This window comes from Leptonychotes weddellii, chromosome 12 (genome assembly GCF_054177405.1).
Source record: "Leptonychotes weddellii isolate Sample4059 chromosome 12, ASM5417740v2, whole genome shotgun sequence".
Classification (NCBI taxonomy): Eukaryota; Metazoa; Chordata; class Mammalia; order Carnivora; family Phocidae; genus Leptonychotes; species Leptonychotes weddellii.
Window position 1 is genome coordinate 62874769 of NC_138380.1, and position 20428 is coordinate 62895196.

Below are 20428 nucleotides of genomic sequence, written 5' to 3' on the forward strand. Positions count from 1 at the left end.
TCAGAGCCTTTGCCATTTTTAAATTGGATTATTTGTTTTTTTGTTTTTGCATTGTAAGAGTCCCTTATATATTGTAGATACAATTCCCTTATTAGATATATGATCTGCATATATTTTCTCTCATTCATGGGTTGCCTTTTCACTGTCTTGATGGTGACCTTTGGACCACACTGTTTTCAATTTTGATAAAGTCCAACTCATCTAGTTTTTCTGTTATTGCTGGAGCTTTTGGTGTCATAGCTGAGAAACCACTGCCTACGGCCAAGTCATGGAAATGTATACCTTTTTTTCCTCAGAGTTTAATAGTTTTAGCTCTTACATTTAAGTCACTGATCTATTTTGAGTTACTTTTCTTCCATGCTATGGGGTAGGGGCCCGACTTTATTCTTTTGCCTGCAGATACCCTGTTGTGCCAGTACCATTTATTGTAAAGGCTGTTCTTTCCTCCATTGCATTATCTTGGCATTTGTGACAAAAATCAATTTACTAAATGTAGGAGGCTATTACTGGACTTCGAATTCTATTTCATTGATCTACATGTCTGTCCTTATGCTGGATTGCTATTGCTGACTGTTTTGATTACTATTGCTTTGTAGTAAGTTTTAATCAGTAGTTGTGCGTCTTCCAACTTTGCTTTTCTTTTTCAAGAATTTTCTGTGGTTATTTTAGGTTCCTTGAATTTCCGTATAAATTTTAGGATCAGCTTGTCAGTTTCTGCAAAGAAGACAGCTGGAATTTTGATGGGTTTATTTCATTTTATAAGTAGCTGTAGCATTGTCAATTAGGAAAAGAAATAATTATTTAGAGTAATTTCCCGGTTTTCTCTCTTCTTTTGAAAGACCCATGAGATTCCCTTTTCTCGAGCTGCTTCAAGATTATTTCAATGCTATTATCACTAACTTTTTTTGTATGAAACTCTCACTGACTAATTAAGTAGAGTTCTTTCTCCCTGATTACTAAGATACACACCAAGAAAAATTTTGCTTGCCTAATTTGTGCTTATCAAATAATAGTTTTTCTCTTGGATTAACTTCTTGGGGGAAAAAAGTGAGAGACCTTGTGGTAGGAGACCTAACAGTAGGGGTCTGTGCAGTAGAAAAGCTGACAGAACTCTCGGGTAAAATAGCTAAGTGCCTAAAGCTCTAGAGATGTAATTTCACCATCTTATTAAAATGAAATCAAGTGAGATTTATTACCTACAATTATTTATTGGCTTAGTGATAGTGTTATTTCTAAATAATTTACTTTAAGAGTAATTTTTAAAGGTAAGTAATCTACCAAACATAGTAATCACAATATGACAGACACACGCTTACTTTGAATTAAAATAAATAGGATGAATAGGATGAAAAAAAATTTTTTTTTTTTAGAAATTAACCTAGAATCAAGAGAGTGTCTGGAACACCAAAGCACTCAGTAAATATTGGTTGAATAAAGGAAAGAATGGAAGGCAGCTCCTACGTGAATATCACTGCTTTTAAAGCCCAGGCCCCTACCTTAGGGATGATTCTAGATAATCCCTCAATTCAAAAGGATAAATCCTGCTTTCAGGGTAGATTGTTTTTCAGTGTTTCCAATTTTCTCAAAGGATAACCTGAGAGTTTCACATTTTTGCAGCGTTTACGTCATGGTTGGTGCCGATGTACCGTTTTCTTCTTGTTTACGAGAAGTTGAAAATCCACAGAATCAGTTGAGATGCAGTCAAGAAATGGAGCCTGTGATAACATGTGATAAAAAATTTCGTACTCAGTTTTACATTGACTGGTGCAAAATCTCGTTGGTGAGTTTTTATTTTACTTTGTTTTTGCAAATGTAATTGGAAGTGATGTGGCTGGAGATAAAATTTGACTAAAACCTGAAGTGCTTTTAGGTACAAATCCTGGGTTTACTTTGTTATCGCAATTGACTTCCCTTGACTTTAAGAATTTGGCAATCTTGTTGACTGTGCATCCATTTAGGAAAGAGTATCTCCACTTTTGTTCTCAGTCTACCCTTGATTAGTTGTTGGGGCTGCATTAGCTTGGCAGGTGGTCCAAACGACCCCCCTGGATATCCAGGTGGCTGCTAAGCCAGGATAGATTACAGAGTCAGGGTGACACGTGAAGAAAGTCTCAAATATGCTGCCATTACCCACCTTGGAAGGAGAGACTGGGGTACAATAATACATCTGAAAATAAAGCAATATTGTGCTACGAGTTGGTGTCCTAAAAATCCAAATTGTAGGGCAAATTCGAGGAATAAGAAAAAATTCCCAGTGAGCAAAATTAGAATCTTACGCACAGCCCCATAAATACTAAATATCTCTTTCTAAATTACTTTTATTTAGGATGCTAAAAAACTTAAGAAAATATAGGTAAGGTTTCATATACACTTGATATATATCTATAATATTTCATATAAAATTTATATTATTTTTTGATCTTGCTTTCTGGAAGATTGGTAAGTTGTTTTACTTCTTTAGTGACCTTTAGATTTAACTTCTGTCAACTCTTGATGATTGGTGGTGAGTGAATTAGATCTAAGTTTAAAGTTGACATTTGAACAAAGTTATTGACACATAAACACAACTGTCACTTCATGTCTTAGAGAACCAACTGCAGGCAACTGTCCCAGATCTCCCAGGACAGGAGAACACAGTATTCACGTCGTAGCACTTAGCACTGGTGGCCCTTGGCCCTAGACTCCTCTTTTTATGTGACTGTTTGTCTTAGGAAAATAATTTTCTTTGTCTTCTTAAATTGAGTAAAATTATTGAGCCGCTGTGGTTTACGTGTACTATAGATAAGTGTTGACTTTGCAAAGCTTAATATTTCTGTCATGGTGCTGATCATACAAGGATGCCAAAGACTAACTGCAGTCCTAACTTGAGTAGGTACCTGTAACCGGAGTCAGCACACAGCCAGCCCTAACAATGCCATTTAACTTGTGTTTGTGCTGTGAATTGTTTATGTTTAGGAATACTACCGAATTTCTGAAGTTTTAAAAATGACTTATGCTTTGAAGCGTTTAGTTTCTATGGTTAGGCTTTATAAATGAAAAAATTGGGATTTTCCTTTCTTATCTTACCTGTATTTATTTATGTGTCACATCTTACCACAGAAGATATCAGGAGGCTTAAATGAAATAGTCAAGCAATACACATAATAAATAAAATAGAGAAGAAATGGAAGATTGGGACCTGAACTTTATTTAAAAAATAAGCCTAAGGTCAAGTTTGAAAACAAGCTTCCTACGCCCAGGATTAAGAGAGGAAATTCATCAGTTACTTAGTTCTCCTTCTTAAAGGAGATAGAGCATCAATTCCTTGGCAGAAAATAAAGGTTTCACTAGCACTGTATTCTTGACAAAAGTCTTCAAATGGGTTTGTTTGTTTGGTTTGGTTTTTTTTTGAGAGGATACTGAGAAATGCCACAAATCATTCTCTCCAACATATTTTGGGGGGAGGGTGTTCAGGGGGCAAACGTAGGGACAGATTTCACATGGCTATTTTTACGGTGCCCTTCAATAAAAATCGCAACATAATTAAATGCAACTCCGTGAAAACAGTTCAATGAATGTGGAGGTAAATTAATACAGTGCCAATGTGCATTTTTTGATTCTGGAATAGAATTTAGTAAAACTATAGTATTGGATGAGTTCCATGTTCCTTAGGCTGTCTTTCCTCCAAATCACTTCTGTCAGCTGGACAGCAGAAAGATCAAGGTTGTAATCATTTAGAAATTGTCTCTCATTTTATTTTTCTTTTCTCTTTCGCTAACATTAGAGACCACACCGGCATACCTGGTTGTCCACCAGTTCATGGTTTGTTAGCATCTGCCCTAGAAGTTTGTCCCTAGGAAACAAGAAATGTACATGGTAGTGTGAAGGGCTTCTGCTTCAAAGGAAGGAAACTAGGACGAACAACCACATACACACATACACTTATTACGTATGCATGCATGTACATATGTCTGTATGCTGTGGAAAGGGCATAGAATGTTGGCCAACATCAGCCCTCTAATCTGTTACTTTTGTTCATTACCTCTTCCTAGCTCCCATAAACAGTGGCATGTTCAAGATGATAACGTAATTGGAAAGGATGGCTTTTTAGAAATGTGTCAAAGACAGTTTTGATATGTCTAGGTCTTCAACTCTCGTAATGTTTGCAGCTATTAATTTTGATGTGTAATTGTCTTCTTTTATATCAGGTCGATAAAACAAAGCAAGTGTCCACCTATCAGGAAGTGATGCGAGGAGAGGGGATCTTACCTGATGGTGGAGAGTACAAACCCCCTTCCGATTCTTTGAAAAGCAGAGACTATTACACGGATTTCCTAATTACACTGGCTGTGCCCTCGGCAGTTGCACTGGTCCTTTTTCTAATACTTGCTTATATCATGTGCTGCCGACGGGAAGGAGTGTGAGTACTTTAAAACACTAACAAAAAATTACCGAGCCTCCTCGGATAACAACATATCAGATTCCATTAAAAGCCAGGTTTCATTTGGTTCATAAAACACTTTATAAATTAAGTGACATTGTGTTCAAGTCAACCTACAGTACTTTATTCCTTTAAAATGAGTTAAAATAGTTTTGACTCTAGGAAATCAAATTAGGGGATATAATTACTTTATCCAACAATTATTAAGGCTAGATGTAAATTCGTGCTGGCAAAACAGTCCCAAGAACAACTGAGGCTAGCTCTTTGGGTTATATAAGCCATTTTGTGCAGAGCCTGTGGAATCTGTTGACATGGTAATTGCACTTTAAGTAAATGAATTGTCTTAGTTTGATCAGAAGTGATGGTCAGAATTCTTCTTGCAATTGTTCTGTCAAACGGGTGACCTAATCTAAGTGTTTAAAAGATACGTATGTATACATATAAACTTAGGAGTAAATTAATGAAAACAAGAGTATAATTTGAGTAATGAGTGTTCACTTCATGAACAGTTAGCACTTTCAGGACATCTGTGTCAATTAAAATAATCTCCCAAGATTATCTGGAAGTCAGGGCAACAAAGCAAAGGATAAAAAATTAATAAAGCAGCAAGTAACAAATTCTTCCATTTTTTACATGTAGCCTAATTTCATTATGTCATAGAATTTATTTCTAAGAGCTTGATTCTTAATCTCCATTTTTTTTTTCATTTTTCTGTGTGTTTCTCATCAGTATTCCATCTCTGTATGTGTACTCATCCAAGTAATGTCATAAACCTGGTGGCAAATGCTGCCTGGTTGCGTTTAATAGTAACAATGTCAGCATTTCCACATCATGCAAGATCCCATGAGCATATAGTCTTAATGTTCCAAATATCAATGCTATTATTTAATTCATAAATTTTGTTTTGTTTCTAGGGAAAAGAGAAACATGCAAACACCAGAGTAAGTGTCTTCTTTCCTGTTATTTTCTTTATCATGTTTTTTCACTTCTCAGTTGCTCGTCATGCTCCATACATGTGTGTCATGCTTTGATTTTGTCATTCATCATCTTTCATAGTTTATTTCATAAATGTGAAAGCTGCTTTTTAAATAGAGATATTTAGGAGGGGTAGAGACTAAAAATAAAAAGGGTTTGAAAACTAAGATTACATAGATAAAAATTAAACCTAAAATTTCAGATTCAGAATATTAACTTGCCATTTATATGATGTGATTTCCCAATCTGCATTTCTATAAACCAGAGAACAGATGAAAAGAACTTTCATACACGTTTTCCTGAATCTACAGTAATAACCTACCATAAAATGAAACTTCTGTGAGTATTTATAAATGCCCCATCAGAAGCACCAATATAAAAGCTATGGTAGTTTAATCTTAATCGTAGAATTAAATAGCATACTAGTTTGTTACTTAGGGCTATAATATTAACACAATGCTTTATAGCTTAGTTTCATGCAAGACACGTTTATTTAAAAATTGGTTTACAATGTTCAGTTTTGCCGTGTTAAAAGCATGTGAAATGTATCTCTTTCAGAGATAATTTGTAGAATGCCCAAAGTGCAATAATGTCTTATTTTAAAAAGAAAAAAAAAATTCATAACTTTTTCAAATTTGATGACCCATCAGGCTAATACTTGATTTTAAATACGTGTGTGTTTTATTTCTTTTCGATCTAGCATCCAGCTGGTCCATCATAGTGCTATTCAGAAATCTACCAAAGAACTTCGTGACATGTCCAAGAATAGAGAGATAGCATGGCCCCTGTCTACGCTTCCCGTGTTTCACCCTGTAACTGGGGAGATTGTACCTCCTCTGCACACGGACAGTTACGAGAGCACGAATATGCCACTGATGCAGACGCAGCAGTAAGTACCCGTGTGCTCCCGTCATTATTAATATGCATGAATATATCCCCTTAATTTTCATAAAGACCAGAACGTTTCATTATTGCTTCTGTTTGTTTGTGTATAACTCTAAGAGAAAATACCAAAAGGACATTGATAGTGTAGATCCCTAACCCCATGGTGCTGACCCGAATATAAAGGATTACTTTCAGGAAAGGCATTTTTTTTTCCACTAATTGAAACAAGATGACATTCACCTTAATATTTCAGAAATCGACACTGTTAATAAACTAACGTGTGTGCTCAAAGATGAGTGAATTGTGAAAAGAAATGCATATCCTAAAGCATAACAAATTGATGATTTTTTAGAGTTATTATTAGGATTATTGGGTTCTGTTAACCTATTTTTTGATGTTATTACCACACCTCTATTTAATCTAATTTTTTTGTGCCTCAGGATAGAAGGTTTTTTTGTTATTTCTTGTGATCTGCTTGTATATCAAAATGAGTAGTTCCAATTTTGACTGTAAGTACAATTTATTAGTGCCAACCTTTGTAGTGCTGGAAGGACTATGATCAGAAAGCCTGGAAGAAGCCTTTGTAGGGGTACCTGTGGGAGGCAAGGGATTGAGGAAATTGCCTAGTTGCTCTTTGAGAACCCACATTATATGCCTAGAAGCTCAATTTCAATATAAGGGAATTGTAGGTAAAATTGCCACTTATTTTTAAGAACATGGCTCTTTTTTTCCCACCAATTTTAACCATATGTTGAGATGGGTTAAATTCAGTTTCCCAAGGAAATCACAGGTTGGCTTTTGAGATCCTCTTCTTCTTCACTTTACTTTTGTGAATGTGATGGATATAGAGAAAAATCTACCTCTCCCCACCACATAAACCTTAGGGTATGATATACAGGTAACCTCTTACTGATTAAAGATTTCTCTGGGAACCATCCTGGATGCAAACATTTTCCCATTGCAAATGCTTACTTTGTAACCATGCAAAATGTATGTGGTGATTTGGAGATTAAGCAGTAATTAATATGAGTAGTATAGATAGTCAGACTCAATAAATTTGTCCAAAATACTTCAGAAATCTAAAAGTATTGTATTTTCCTAAACTTATCTAACATTATGTACTTACTGTTGAATAGGCTAAGGTGTGTGTTTATGTGTGCATGTATGTGTAAGTAATTGATTGAAGTCTGATTGACAGTGGAGAAAATTGCATACATTTAACATTTTGAGTTTTAGAAACATTGATATTCGATCAGAGATGTGAGTATTAAAGTCTCACAAAATTTAGTTGTACTGAATGGAAGGGATAGATTTCTATGTTCTCTGATGGTTAGTGGGTCATCCTAAAAACCCACTTTACCAGGATTAGATACTGATGAAAAAAATTAGTACAATTTCAAGAATATTATAATAGCTCACAACTTAGCAATCTCTCCTGCATTTTTTTTTAGATGAAAATATGAACAGCCTTTTCATTCATTTCCAAATGGAAAGAATTTTAAAATTCTTTTAGGTTACCATTCCGTATTTTCTTTACCCAAGAGTTTACTGGTAAATGTGGGTATATATTCCTCAAATGTTGATACATATTCTCAAAACCGAAATGGTCAAATACACTTGAGAAACAGTTTTTTTGTTTGTTTGTTTGTTTGTCTTAAAACTACAAGGGCTCTCAGAGGCCTTGAGTGTTGATATGCTTCATGAATCCATGGAAAAAGGCCAGAAGAGGTAACTCTTCAATGAACACAGTCTGGGAAATGCTTCTATTGACAAACAACAATGCTATCAAATTTTGGAATAGAGAAATATTTGTTATAATGAGTAGGGGAACTTAAATGTTTGTAAATCAGTAAAACTCTGTTGCTAGTGAAGTTTAAGGGAAAGAAAAAGGCTGTGTCATTTAGATATGCTTTCTAGCCATATATGTTGAGAATGAGAGGAGCTCCTTAAAAATTATTTTGATTTTCTGTGGACAGGATTTTGCAATGTTTCTGCTTACATACAAACACAACAACATTTTCTATCTAGTTTACAACCAAATACATCTTTCTGGTCCTTCCATAACCCCATCAACTGTCATTATGTTGATGAGATCTCTCTATTTGCAAATGCAATAGGTTATTCTATTGAACTTGTGACAATTTGACCATATATGTATTTTTAAGTCCAGAAAACCTTCACATTATTCAGATTTCTGCTAATGGAAAAACTCCATTAACTAGCACTTCTATATAAATAGGGTAGATAGATAATTGATGATGTGCACAATGATTATTCTGAGGCACTGCGAGATCATCAAGTACGTCTGACTCATCAGAGGGAAATTAAATTACATTCGGTGTAGTTTCAGTGTTGAGTGTATATTATCTTTCTTTTATTCTTGGAAATGGATAATATGTGCACTGTCTCTATGGTAACTCCCTATAAGCCAGAATATGTGATTAACCTCATTTTCCAACCATGCCAGATAATAGGGAAATTCATTGTATCACGTTCGTCACAGCTGTCCTTTACGCAAATTCAGCTTTTACTCTCTTACCTTAAAAGCATGGCCCTGTTTTTAAAGTTTTATTTCAGCACCAAGTACACACATACATACATATTTTGGTCACTTGGATTGAATTGAATTCTCCACATTAAAATGAGATATTATATTTGACGAGGCATTACAGTACTTGATAACCAAGTACATGCTTGGAGAATGCTGCCTGGTATTTGTTAATTAACCCTTCTTAAAAGGGCATGCATTTCATCTTCCCATATTCATACTAACCTTACTGATTCATAAATGATTTGGCTAGCTACAGGATTTCATGTTTATTCTTCAGACGACACTGGAAATATTCAGGCATAAGGACATGGCTGAAAGTTTATGTTGGCTTCTAAGCAAGACTCAAGGACATTATAAGACTTTTCAAAGCTTTCCTTCAGAGCTACATGGAAATTTGCTCGGGTCTTTTAAACAAGTCAATCCAGGAGGTCTAGAGAACCTTAGAAAAGTGTGAGGTAAAGAGGACTCAATAACAGTTGTATGATGAGGGGTTGCCACCATAATTTGTCAGTTACACAGTAATATTTTCTTTTTGGTACAGTACTTCACAGGACTTAGACTGGCACCATACCTTAGACAGTAAAAAAATGTTTAATCATTTGCAGATGATAAAACTGAGGCATGGATAAGAGACAAAGCTAAATTAGGTCAAAACTGAGATTAGATTATTTGCCTACCTTGCTATTAAGTCAAAGATAATGTAGTCATTGAACTCAGAAGGATCTCTGATCCAGGTTACAGGCAAGGGATTGAATAGGTCATGGAAAGGTAACCTGGAGAGGGGCCAGGAGATGGAGCTGAGGCTCTGAAGGGACGATTTCATTTTGTAGTGTTCCTTCTACATTCCAGATTACAGAGACAATATAAACAGGCTGTTAAAATGATCACATAGTATAGAAATGTAAGGTCAATTTAGTTTGATCTTTACTAATGTATTTATTAATAACTGTTTTATTTTGGAATGATTTTCGAGGTTCAGAGAAGTTGCAAAGATAACGCAGAGAGTTTCCAGAGATCCCTCACCCACTTTCTCCCATTGTAAGTTTGTCAAGACTAAGAAACTAACATTGGTGCTTTACTATTAAGCAGACTTCAGATTTTTTTTTTTAATAATTTGAGATTTCACTAGTTTTTTTTTTTTTAAAGATTTTATTTGAGAGAGAGAGAGACAGCATGAGTGGGAGGGGCAGTGGGAGAGGGAGAGAGAGAATCTCAAGCAGACTCCATGCTGAGTAAGTGTGGAGCCTGATTCAGGGCTTGATTCCAGGACCCTGAGATCATGACCTGAGCCAAAACCAAGAGCCAGAGGCTTAACTGACTGCACCACCTAGGTGCCCTGTGAGATTTCACTAGTTTTTCTCCTAATGTCCTTCTTCTTGTTCCAGGACTTTTGTCAAGGGCACAATAATTGACATGTCTCTTTCCTCTGGTCTGGGCAGTTTTTTAAACTTTCCTTGTTTCCCCATGACCTTGACAGTCTTGAAGAGCACTAGCCACATATTCTGTGGAATGTTCCCCATCCCCTAACACAGTCAGGCTTTTTGCATCTGTACTTTGTTATCTTTGCAGTTCAGTGAACACATGTTACCATTAACAGTAAGAAGAACTTTTCTCTTTATAGGCTGTCACCTCATTTCCATTCATTGCTGGAGATTACATTATAAAATAATTCTTTTTTTAAATTTATTTTTGATTTATTTTTTATTTTTTGAGAGAGAGAATGAGAGAGTACGTGAGCAGGGTGGGGAGGGGCAGAAGGAGAGGGAAAGAGAGAATCTTAAGCAGGCTCCATGCCCAGCAGGGCTCCATCTCACGACCCTGAGATCGTGACCTGAGTGGAAATCAAGAGTTGGACGCTTAACCTAGCTGAACCACCCAGGCACCCCATAAAGTAATTCTTAAAAGTAAATCTGCTTTCCCCAAAGAATCATTGTTGTGATTAGGAGTTATGTTTTTGACCAAAGATTTAACTTAAAATACATTACAGATTGACTGATGTACCTTGAAAACAAAACTTTGTAATGATTTGAATGAAGAAAATCAAATTCCAAGTCATAGAATTTTAGGTCCTAAAAGGTATGTTGAGAGAGAGTCTAGCCTGGTTGTTTCCAAACCAAGTTGAAGATCACACTCACCTGTGGAGCTCCTACAATGCAGATCCCAGGGCCCTAGATCCACGGATTTGGAATCTGGTGGACGTGTGAGTCAGGTGGAACAGGAAAAAGGGTTGAGAATTCCCAAATAAAATACTTGACAGAGCTAGGTTTGAGGATTTGGGAAAGCCAGCTTGGTGTTTCTTTTGGGGGTGGAGGTGGGGAAGGGGTTGTTATTCACATTCCTCCACCTGGAGTTTTAAAAGGGGAACAGTGTCTCCTGATTCCTCCCTAAGGTATGTACAGAAGAAAAGTGTGAAAGGGGGCGGTCCGGGTGCTTGATTTAGAGTGTGGGGACTGTTTGTGGGTTTATACTTACCAGCTTCAAAACTTTTTGCACCTCCTTCAGTTGCCTGAGGAAAATGGTGTAGAGAAGTGAGAGATGAGTACTGATTAGTACTGAATGGGATAGAGAAATGCTGAGCCTCAAAAAACGAAAAACCACTGGGAAATTGTAATTTTGCACTTTTATGGGAGGCATTGGCTGGAGAATTTCAGATATTCTATTTTCTGAAAAGGAATTTATTCTAAAATTTGTGATGTATTATGTTTTTTTTAGGGGGTAGATCTGCCTCCTTATTACTCTTTTCTCATACCAACATCAATATCAATCTATTTTTCCTGAGCGGGAGGCATCTTCATAGAAGATTTTATGTAATGAATAATAGGGAAAAGTGCCCAAACATTTTCTAGAAAGATTTTAATTATCTATATGAAAAATTTCCGTATTCATTATACTAAACATGATATCTAATCCAGAGTAATTGGGTCTCCCTCAAAACAGGAGGTAGGTTGTGCTTAATCTTTTATAAATTAACGAATATAAAACTAGAATTAAGTCTTCTAATTAAAGATATAGTAACAAATCATTTTAACTCTTGTCTAAAGTGTTTTTCCATTTGTCTCCCCCTGGGTAATAATGAGAACTAACTATGGTAAAATTTCATAAATAAAAAATCAGATTTCAATGAAAGTTAATACCAGTTGAAGAGAATGTTTTAGGGGACCAATATAATGGTTTCCTGTTGACAAGAAGTGTCAAGTGGCCAAGGATATTTCAGAGCCATTGACTTTTTTTTTTTTTTAATCCAGCAATGGATGCAATATCTCTTTGATAGCTTTTGGTTCTATAGGTTTGTACTGCTTCAGTTTAAAGCCATGGTAGGCTTGCTTTTGGCTTTATACAAACAGGAGAAAATAACTAAAAGAAATAAATTAATATCTCCTTTCTCATTTATGTTCCATGTATGTTCTACACTGGTTTTAGTTAAAATTAGGTTTGAAATTAAAAATTATAGTGATGTTTTCCAATTTCTCTGTGTCCTTCCTTCCTTAATCCAGACAATGGCCTGGTTCTTTAGTAAAAGTAAGTAAGGGGTCCAAATCGGCATTTTTGTTGGAAAAAAATTATAGAAAATTCAAGGGTTAGGCAACATCAATTTTGCTGAAATAATTGGGAAATTCCAAAAATATACTACTATAGTTAAATACATTCCTTATTGTTAAAGGGAATTCAAAAGAGAAGTGTTTTGTATTCTACATAGCCAAACTAATGTCATTTATTTTCAACTCTGGCACAGATTCTGTGGCTTAATGCAAATCACTTAACCTTTCTTTGCTTTTGAGTCTTCCAGCAAGTTGGAATATAATGTTGATAATCATCAACCTAACTCATAGAATTACTCTACAGGATATCCAAGAACGTCAAATTACCTTAAAATGGTTGTACAAATAATAAATAATTGTGTCCTCCCCCCAAATCACTTATTTATTAATTTGCACGTTATTACCTTTGCTTCCTTGAAGAATAAAGTTTGTGCAATGGCTAATTTACATAATTTTCTATTTAAATGCATGTAATTAATGGTAGTAAAATTAGAAAATAATTAATGCTAATAATTTAGAGAACTCCAGTTTTCTTAAATCTTTTTTTCTCTGTAATGTAGTTTACACATAATAATCTTTCCATTAGTCCATTAATAACGTAATTATTCTAAATAGTTTTATGACTTTATAGAGGTCCTTTCTTTGAAGGTTTATTGGGCTTCTATTTGAAGTCATGCCCACTCTCTTGTGTAATTGCCTTCAGCGGTGCGTTTTCACCAAAGATGGAAATGCTTCCATTTTCTCACTGTCTAGTCTGCTTGACTGAAGCAGAGTTACTCCTGGGAATTTCTCCAGTATCCCTGAAGCAGTGCTTTCATGAGGTACCTCCCTTCAACACTTCAGTGGAATTCACACTTCAAGTATGCCTATCATGGACATTTGAACCCTCTGACACTCACAAGCTCACCTGCAGTCACAGGTTTGGGCCCCCACCCACAAAAACAGAGCCAGGTCTGCCCACCCAGGAGATGCTGGGGATGTTGCTTCTCCACCTATTTCTTGTCGAGCACCTTTTTGTACATAGAAGCACTTTCATAGAACTCATCCGTAGTTCAGTTGAAGTTGCAAGTAGTGCATGTACATGGCTCAAACCTAACCAGTTGGGACATGCACTGCAGGTAGTTTTAAATCCCTAAACCAAAGTCCCACCATTACTTTCTCACAGATCTCCAGATTTCTTGCTACCTTGTGTGTGGCACTTTCTCAACCAACCATTCTCCTTGAACCTAGCCAAGCCCATTCCTACTTAGATGGTTTAGTAGTGTAGTGGAAGAGGAAGAAAAAAAAATCAGGGCTAGAAAAGAAATTACAGGGTGGAGATTGACTTTGATCAGTGGTTTTCAAACTCTGTTCCACAGAAGGGTAAGTTGGACTGACCAACGGGAGTGAGGGGGCTTCCAACTACTAGCCAAATATTGATTTTGAATTTGGGGTATCCTTGATTTGGGGCTTTTGAAAGCTTTCCTTGTCATCTTCAGTATTTTTGTTTTGTCAAAATGTATTGATTTAATCCATTGATAGGCTAGGTAGAGCTAGAGGTGATGGGAAATGAAGTGTGTGTGTGTGTGTGTGTGTGTGTGTAAGGTGTGCTGTAATAGCTTCTAATGTAGAATAGATAGGCCCACATTAGTTGTACCTGAGAAGTTAAAAGAAAATTCATATCCCCCTCCCAAATGCCCATGAAATTGCATTTTGACTTCTGTATTAAAGATGTTTGTTTTCCCACCTTTAACTCTAGAACTTATTTTTTCTGCGGTTTATAAATTAATCTTTTTACTTCCATGATCAAAACCAGTATAAATACATCGTATGAAATACTGTAAGAATAAACAAGCATATAAAATACTCCATGAGACTACACAAGGATAAGTAGCGCTGTTACGTAATGGCAAACAAGAATATAATTATTGGGATGAATTATTAAGTAACTTCCTTGAATTGAATTAGAATTGATTTTGTTATTTCCTTAACAATATATTTAAAATGGAGCTGAAAATCTAAAAAAATTACTCGACGTCATTAACATTCCTATAGATTAAGCGTTTAAATAGTATTTAGCCTTTATAGCTTTCCACTTTAGATCGTTGTATTTGGAGCATAATATTTGCCTGCCTGAAATGATTCAGATCAATGGTTTACAACTCTGTTTCTTGGAGGTTTCTTAGAAATGCCTTAGGGGCCAGCATGTGGGGCAAAAGAAACAAAGCAGACGGGATTCCTGGCTCCCTTGTTTCAACCCAGGCAACCTCACATTTATCTCTTTTGTACATCAAGAGTTCTGCTTAGGATTTCAATTAAAAGGAATTCCATTGCTGAAGAGAAACAAAAAAACTGCAAACTCCTGGCTTGGATCTAGCCCTACTCTGTAGTGAGGGGCTGACTCCTAGAATTTCTTCCACACAGAATCTCAACTGTACATTTTTGCAAATGAATTTTAATATCAAAATTTGAAACTAAATGAGTATGAATGTTAATAAATATGTGTATTTTATGTGAATCTTTCTAAGTATCTGCACTTTTGCACGTATTCATTCAAAAATTATTTATTGCATGCTTACTGTTGGGGAGACTGAACAAAAATAAGGGGTTCTTACTGGTAAGGCACTTTAACATTATGTGATGAGAAATACAACAATCAGCAGTGTACGAAACCATACTAAATGGTAACCTAATGGGGAGGCTTAGAGAGTGAGGAGGCTAGAACAAATGGTACTTGAGGTATTTTTTAATTAAAACAAATAATAAGTTAAAAATGTTTAATTAACATTCTTTGTGGGATAGTTTTAAATTATAAGAGTAACCGTGTCCATTGTAACAAATTTTAAGTTGAGTTTGCAAGGACAAATGGGAGCTGGTTGGGTACAAGAGATGGTCGTGGCTGTGGTGGTGGTGCTCCATGTAGGGACCAGATATATTGATGGTCTTCTGGGCCAAACTTAATTTGCAGGTAGGCATAAGGAAGTAATGAAATGTGCGTTGTTTGAATGACGGAGTTGTGTCTTAGAAGATCATCTGACAGCAATGTGCACAGTGGATTATAAGGGAGCAAGAATGGGACTAAGGAAACAATTCAGCTCAGTTGCAAAGTTGCAAGTAAGAAAGGGTGATGGCTTCAACCAACAGAGGTGGGAAGAAGAGGACAGATTCAAAGAGAGAATGAGGAGAATTGTCAAGAGTTCCCAAGATTGGGATGGGGGAAGGGAAGGAGGGAGGGGTCGATGATGACTTCTGCATCTTGACTATACAGTTGGGTGGATGGCCCGTGTCATTCCCTGGGCAGGGATAGAAGAGCATAGCTTTGGCATAATGAGTGAAGATGGGTATGTGTGTTGTTCTGTGAGAGTATGTGAGCATGTATGTATGTTCTAGACCTGGATCTGAAAGTGTGTGGGTTCTAAGCACAAGTCCTGAAGTCCCTGGGTTCATATCCTTATCTGCCATTAGCTATGTAGCCTTGGACCTCTAAGCCTGTTTCCTCATCTGTGAGTTGAGAAAAATAATACCTACCTCATAGGGTTGTTGTGAGGTAGAATATAGCATTTAATAGGAGCTTTATGAATGTTATCAAATACTATTATTTATCTTCTTCAGACCTTAGGTTTCTCATGCATAAACTCATGGGGGTAGGCTGGGTTAGATGATTTCTGGGGATCTTTTTAGCTATGAAAGTTTTCATTCTAGTATGTCTGCTGTCTGTTTGCATGTGTATAAACAAACACAGTTTTACTCAAAAATGCCAATCATTTCTAGGAACTTGCAACATCAGACTCAGATTCCCCAACAGCAGACTACAGGTAAGTACTAAAAGTAGTAAGTTGATATTAACGTATGAAGCTAACAGATTAAAAGATTATTATAGGACCATGTAATTTATGAAACTTTAGCTTCATCAAGTAAGGCAAACCAGTTGTGTCATTCCTTAATCAGAGTTAGAACCTTAGAATAATAGCTTAGATTATTGCATAGATTGCCATCGGAGTGATAAACACAGGGTAAATGATCTTAGAGCAAAAGCATCCATGGAGGTCCTGTCTAATTAAGGAAGACTGAATAAAATCCCCTTCCTTCAGCGAAGCTCCCTATTCTTCCCCTTGGTATGAAAGATTCTTAGCTTGGATGCATCCAGGATTTGTCTCAGTAAGTGAGCAGCTTGAAACTGACTCTTACAAAAGGAAACCATTGTGACTAATCACTGAGGCTTCAGGGGGATAAATGAGAAATGGTTGGCCTGGTTTTAATGCCACTTTAAAAAGCTGTTATAACATGACCAGTGACAACAAGATGGCGGACGATTCTCCCTTGACTATTCTATTTCCCTAAGACTTGCTTTCTTTAAGTTTATTTCTTTCAAGTGTCCCTAAAAAATTTCCACAGCCAATTATTTCATTCATCTCGGTACCAAGTAGATAACTTATTCATGATTGTCTTCTAATTAGTGGTTGATTCCTAGTTCTAATTGCCAGGCAACCAGTAATGCCTTTTGTGGCTCTCTTGGAAAAGCAAGAGAAGTTTTAAAAATGTAAGTTGGATGTGGAATTCTGAGTATGAATAGTGGTATTGTAGTAGGGAAGCTATTAAGTAAGTCTCTTAAAAACTTTAAGCACATATAGAAATTTATTGGATGTTTTTATTCAGAAATTATTTTCTCTATTACTGCTTTCGGGAATTTAAGGAGATTTTCGTTTGACAACTTTTCAAAGATTTGAGGCAAGTATAATAAAGTTGTTCATCAGATTTTAATTACGAGATAGTGTTTATCAGAATTTTCTCCCACAGTTTTGATCACTTGTTTTAATTAAATGCTAACATGTTTCAACAAGGGTGTTCAATATATTGATGTGGTGGTGCTACTGTGTAAGCATTCAGGAGATTGATGAAGGAATCAACTTTGTTATAAATACCTGTTACCTAAAGAGCAAAGACAAAAACAAATCCCTATTAACACTAATTGCCTGGCTTTTTTTTAACAAGAAAACATTTAAAGGAATATTCCTACATTTCCCTCATTAAACTCATAAACTTCTAACTCTTCTAAGATGCCTTTCCTCTGATTCTTAATTATTTCATGCAAGGGGTGAGTAGAAGGGAGACAGTTTCTAGTTAAACAGCAAGTAACTTATTTGTGTGTTTTAAAAATCCAGATTTTACTTATTCTCCCATTAGAGGAAATAAGGGAGCCTGAATAGATGATGTTAGAGAGACATATTTGATAGCAGTATAGATTTTCAGCAAGTAGACTTGTTAATGTGCTAGTTTTTAGTAATAGGCAGCATTTCCAACTACAAGGACAATTTATGCTGAGCAAATGGGATAAGAGCCAAAGAATTTCCCTAGGGGAATTTTAGGCTGTTCAACCCAATTTTCTAGATTATTTTTCAAAAACAGATTTTGGGGAGGCATTTTGCTTGAGTCAAGGAAGCTTTGATCTCCTTTTTAGTTAATACGATAGCCTATTACCTCCTTGTTTTCTTATATTTTTCTGTGATTTGGAGCACGTTATTGACTAGAGTGCACTAACTCCTCTTGGTTGTTTTCTTCTTGTTGTTGTTTTCGCTGAGTCCCCAAAGTATCTAAGTGCTAAAGGGAGAGAGACCGCCCTAGCATTTTTTACAATTATGGTAGATTGTTGTGTTTCTGCCTCTGAGAAATGTACAACCAAATAGAGTTATGCCTCCCAGAGAGAAGAACTGAATAGGCAGGTTAATTTCCTTATTCCCATTCCGTTTGTTTGAATGAAAAAAATAGTTTGTTTCTCAGTTTCCAAGTTATTCTGCTCTGTATGCACATCCATGGATTTAGGGCTCTTTATGTATTTTCCTGGGTACAACAGCTTTTCTGTCGCTCCTTCCTGGTCGCCCCGGTACCACAAAGAGGCAACCACATTTAAAATAATAATTTGCTTTTTCCAAGTACCTCAAAGCACTATGCAAGGCCACAGTTTTCTTTATGAAGGTAATTTAAGCACAGGGCTTGTCTCTTGGATACCAAGTAATTTTATCTGTAGCTACTTGAATGGAATTTTTCGGGAAGAGTATATTTTGAAGTTTGTTTTATTTAGTTGGCTTTTTTTTTTTAAATGATCACCCAAAGTTTAAGAAATGAACTAGCTGCTGGTGTTGTAATCCTGGACTTAAGCACTCGCTGGGATAATGGAGCAGTTACAGGCTGACATTAGCACTACCTTTTTGGACGAGGCCCAAGCCATTAGGTTCGATGCCCCTTCAGGTTTTCTCATTTTCTTTGCCCTTCCAGCCCACACAATATTTTCTAAAAAGCTGCGATTAACAGGTACAGTCATACATCCCGCAGTCAACCCCATTCTTTTTGTTTATTGTGGGAGGAAGTTTCAGACCATACCTTCTGAGAAGTACAAACCATTACGTCTTTGGCCCAAGGACTGATTTAGAATTTTTTCCTTTTTTTTAATGCAGAGAAATAATGTCAACATGACTATTTTAAATTGCATTGAGAAGATAGAAAATTACTTCTTGTCATACTTTGTTTTGCTCAAAATCTAAAAAGTGTCCTTGCCCTAACTCATGCCCATGTTCGTTCTTCCACACTCCAGGTAAATGGTATCCCTGAAGAAAGGAAACTGACTGAAGCAATGAATTTGTAATCAGACAGCATAGCAGTTGTATCTCATTTCTTCTCTTTTCCACTAATGCATGAGCTTTTCTGGCATATGGTATGCATGTCGACAGTATTGAGTCTGTAGCAAATAACACAATATAACTTTCATTTTACTAAAGTATTTTTTTTTGTACTTAAAGCATTTTGGACAATTTGTAAAACACTGATGACTTTATATTTGTTACAAATAAAAAGGGACCTTTAAAATAAATATTATTAATGAAGCTTAATGTCGGGTGAAATTTATTTCAGAAAATATTTGATTGCCTTCTACATGGTAGGAATCTTCTGTTGCTAGGAACAGGTCCATGTGGTCGTTCTTTATTCAGTAAGATTTTATTAAGTACGTTCTATAGATACAGAAAAATATCTATGCTCTGTGTTCCACGTGAGCAACCCATTTAAATAATGCTATTATCCTTATGGCATGTCTCAATCTGTTCTTTTATATACTACTTCTTGGAGTGTTTTAAGGTAGACCTGGTTTTAAGAATTATGGATCTGATGATACCTTGTTTATGAAGGATGGCCCTGGGCTGCATAATTACCTGTTTCCATTATCAGATACTTGTTTTTAGAAGCAAGCCGGGAGCTATTACTCAAAAAGAGAATAGTTACCCGCTGTTAGTGACATGAATTAGCTCCAAACCCCTGAGTTCCCCTGTAATAACACTACTTTCAAGGCTTTCCTCCTACCGTGATGGTCTGCTTCATGCATCTTGGATACTATTGGTTAAAATGTGGTTATCAGTCCAGCTCTCAGGGCTACTTTTTTTTTCTTATAGACTAGACCAGCTAGAAAACCTTCTCCTACTCTGCTCTGAGCAGATTTCTGTGTTACTTGTTAATTAGTCAAAGGACACACAAATGCTATGTAAATCTGATTCCAAAATCTAAAAAGATTGCCTGTTAGCATTGTTTGCAACAATGTGTCTTTCACTTAGGGGGAATATTCTATCATGTCCTTGGCATTGGAACCCCCCCTCCCGCTAGCCCCCCAATGCCAAGGACATGATAACTTAACAAAGGGTGTAGGTTCTTTGATTTCTTAAAGATTTATCTTATATTTTTATTCCTTCCCAAGACAAATAGAGGGTTGCCACTTGCTATTCTTCAGGACTTACCAGCTTTAGGTTGTATATATATTGGGTCAGGTTCAAGTCCTAGGAGGAAAGGTTGCCATGACTCCAGATGACTGGATTGTGACACGGTGGCAGAGAACGAACAAACTATTGCTCCTTCCAGTGAAATCAAGCAGGAACTTGGAAGTTCAAGTAAACAGGAACAATAATATGTGATCCACACATAAGGAACTAGAGATCAAGGGTTAGGAACTTTATTCATCTCTTCTAGGAAAGAGGCCACTGTAGAGGTTGGAAAATGCAGTTGGAGTTAGCATTGATTTTTGCACTGACCATATTAAGG

The 20428-nt window shown here is 36.2% G+C and overlaps 1 protein-coding gene across 7 annotated transcripts in view; it reads left to right on the top strand.

Annotated features, from left to right (window-relative positions):
- Positions 1-19233, top strand: part of SGCE (sarcoglycan epsilon) — a 66959-nt gene extending 47726 nt beyond the window's left edge. For 2 of the 7 annotated variants that reach the window (XM_081800522.1, XM_031025196.2), the window contains 6 exons: positions 1618-1780; positions 4188-4399; positions 5335-5361; positions 6096-6284; positions 16121-16164; positions 17043-17252. In XM_081800522.1, coding sequence (XP_081656648.1) covers positions 1618-1780; positions 4188-4399; positions 5335-5361; positions 6096-6284; positions 16121-16164; positions 17043-17110 — 703 coding nt within the window. In that variant the 3' untranslated portion in view covers positions 17111-17252. Of the gene's footprint in view, positions 1-1617; positions 1781-4187; positions 4400-5334; positions 5362-6095; positions 6285-16120; positions 16176-17042; positions 17253-18938 lie in introns of those variants that run through there. The other 5 variants (XM_031025193.2, XM_006730663.3, XM_031025194.2 and 2 more) reach the window with 4 other exon arrangements.
- Positions 19234-20428: the final 1195 nt, after the last annotated feature.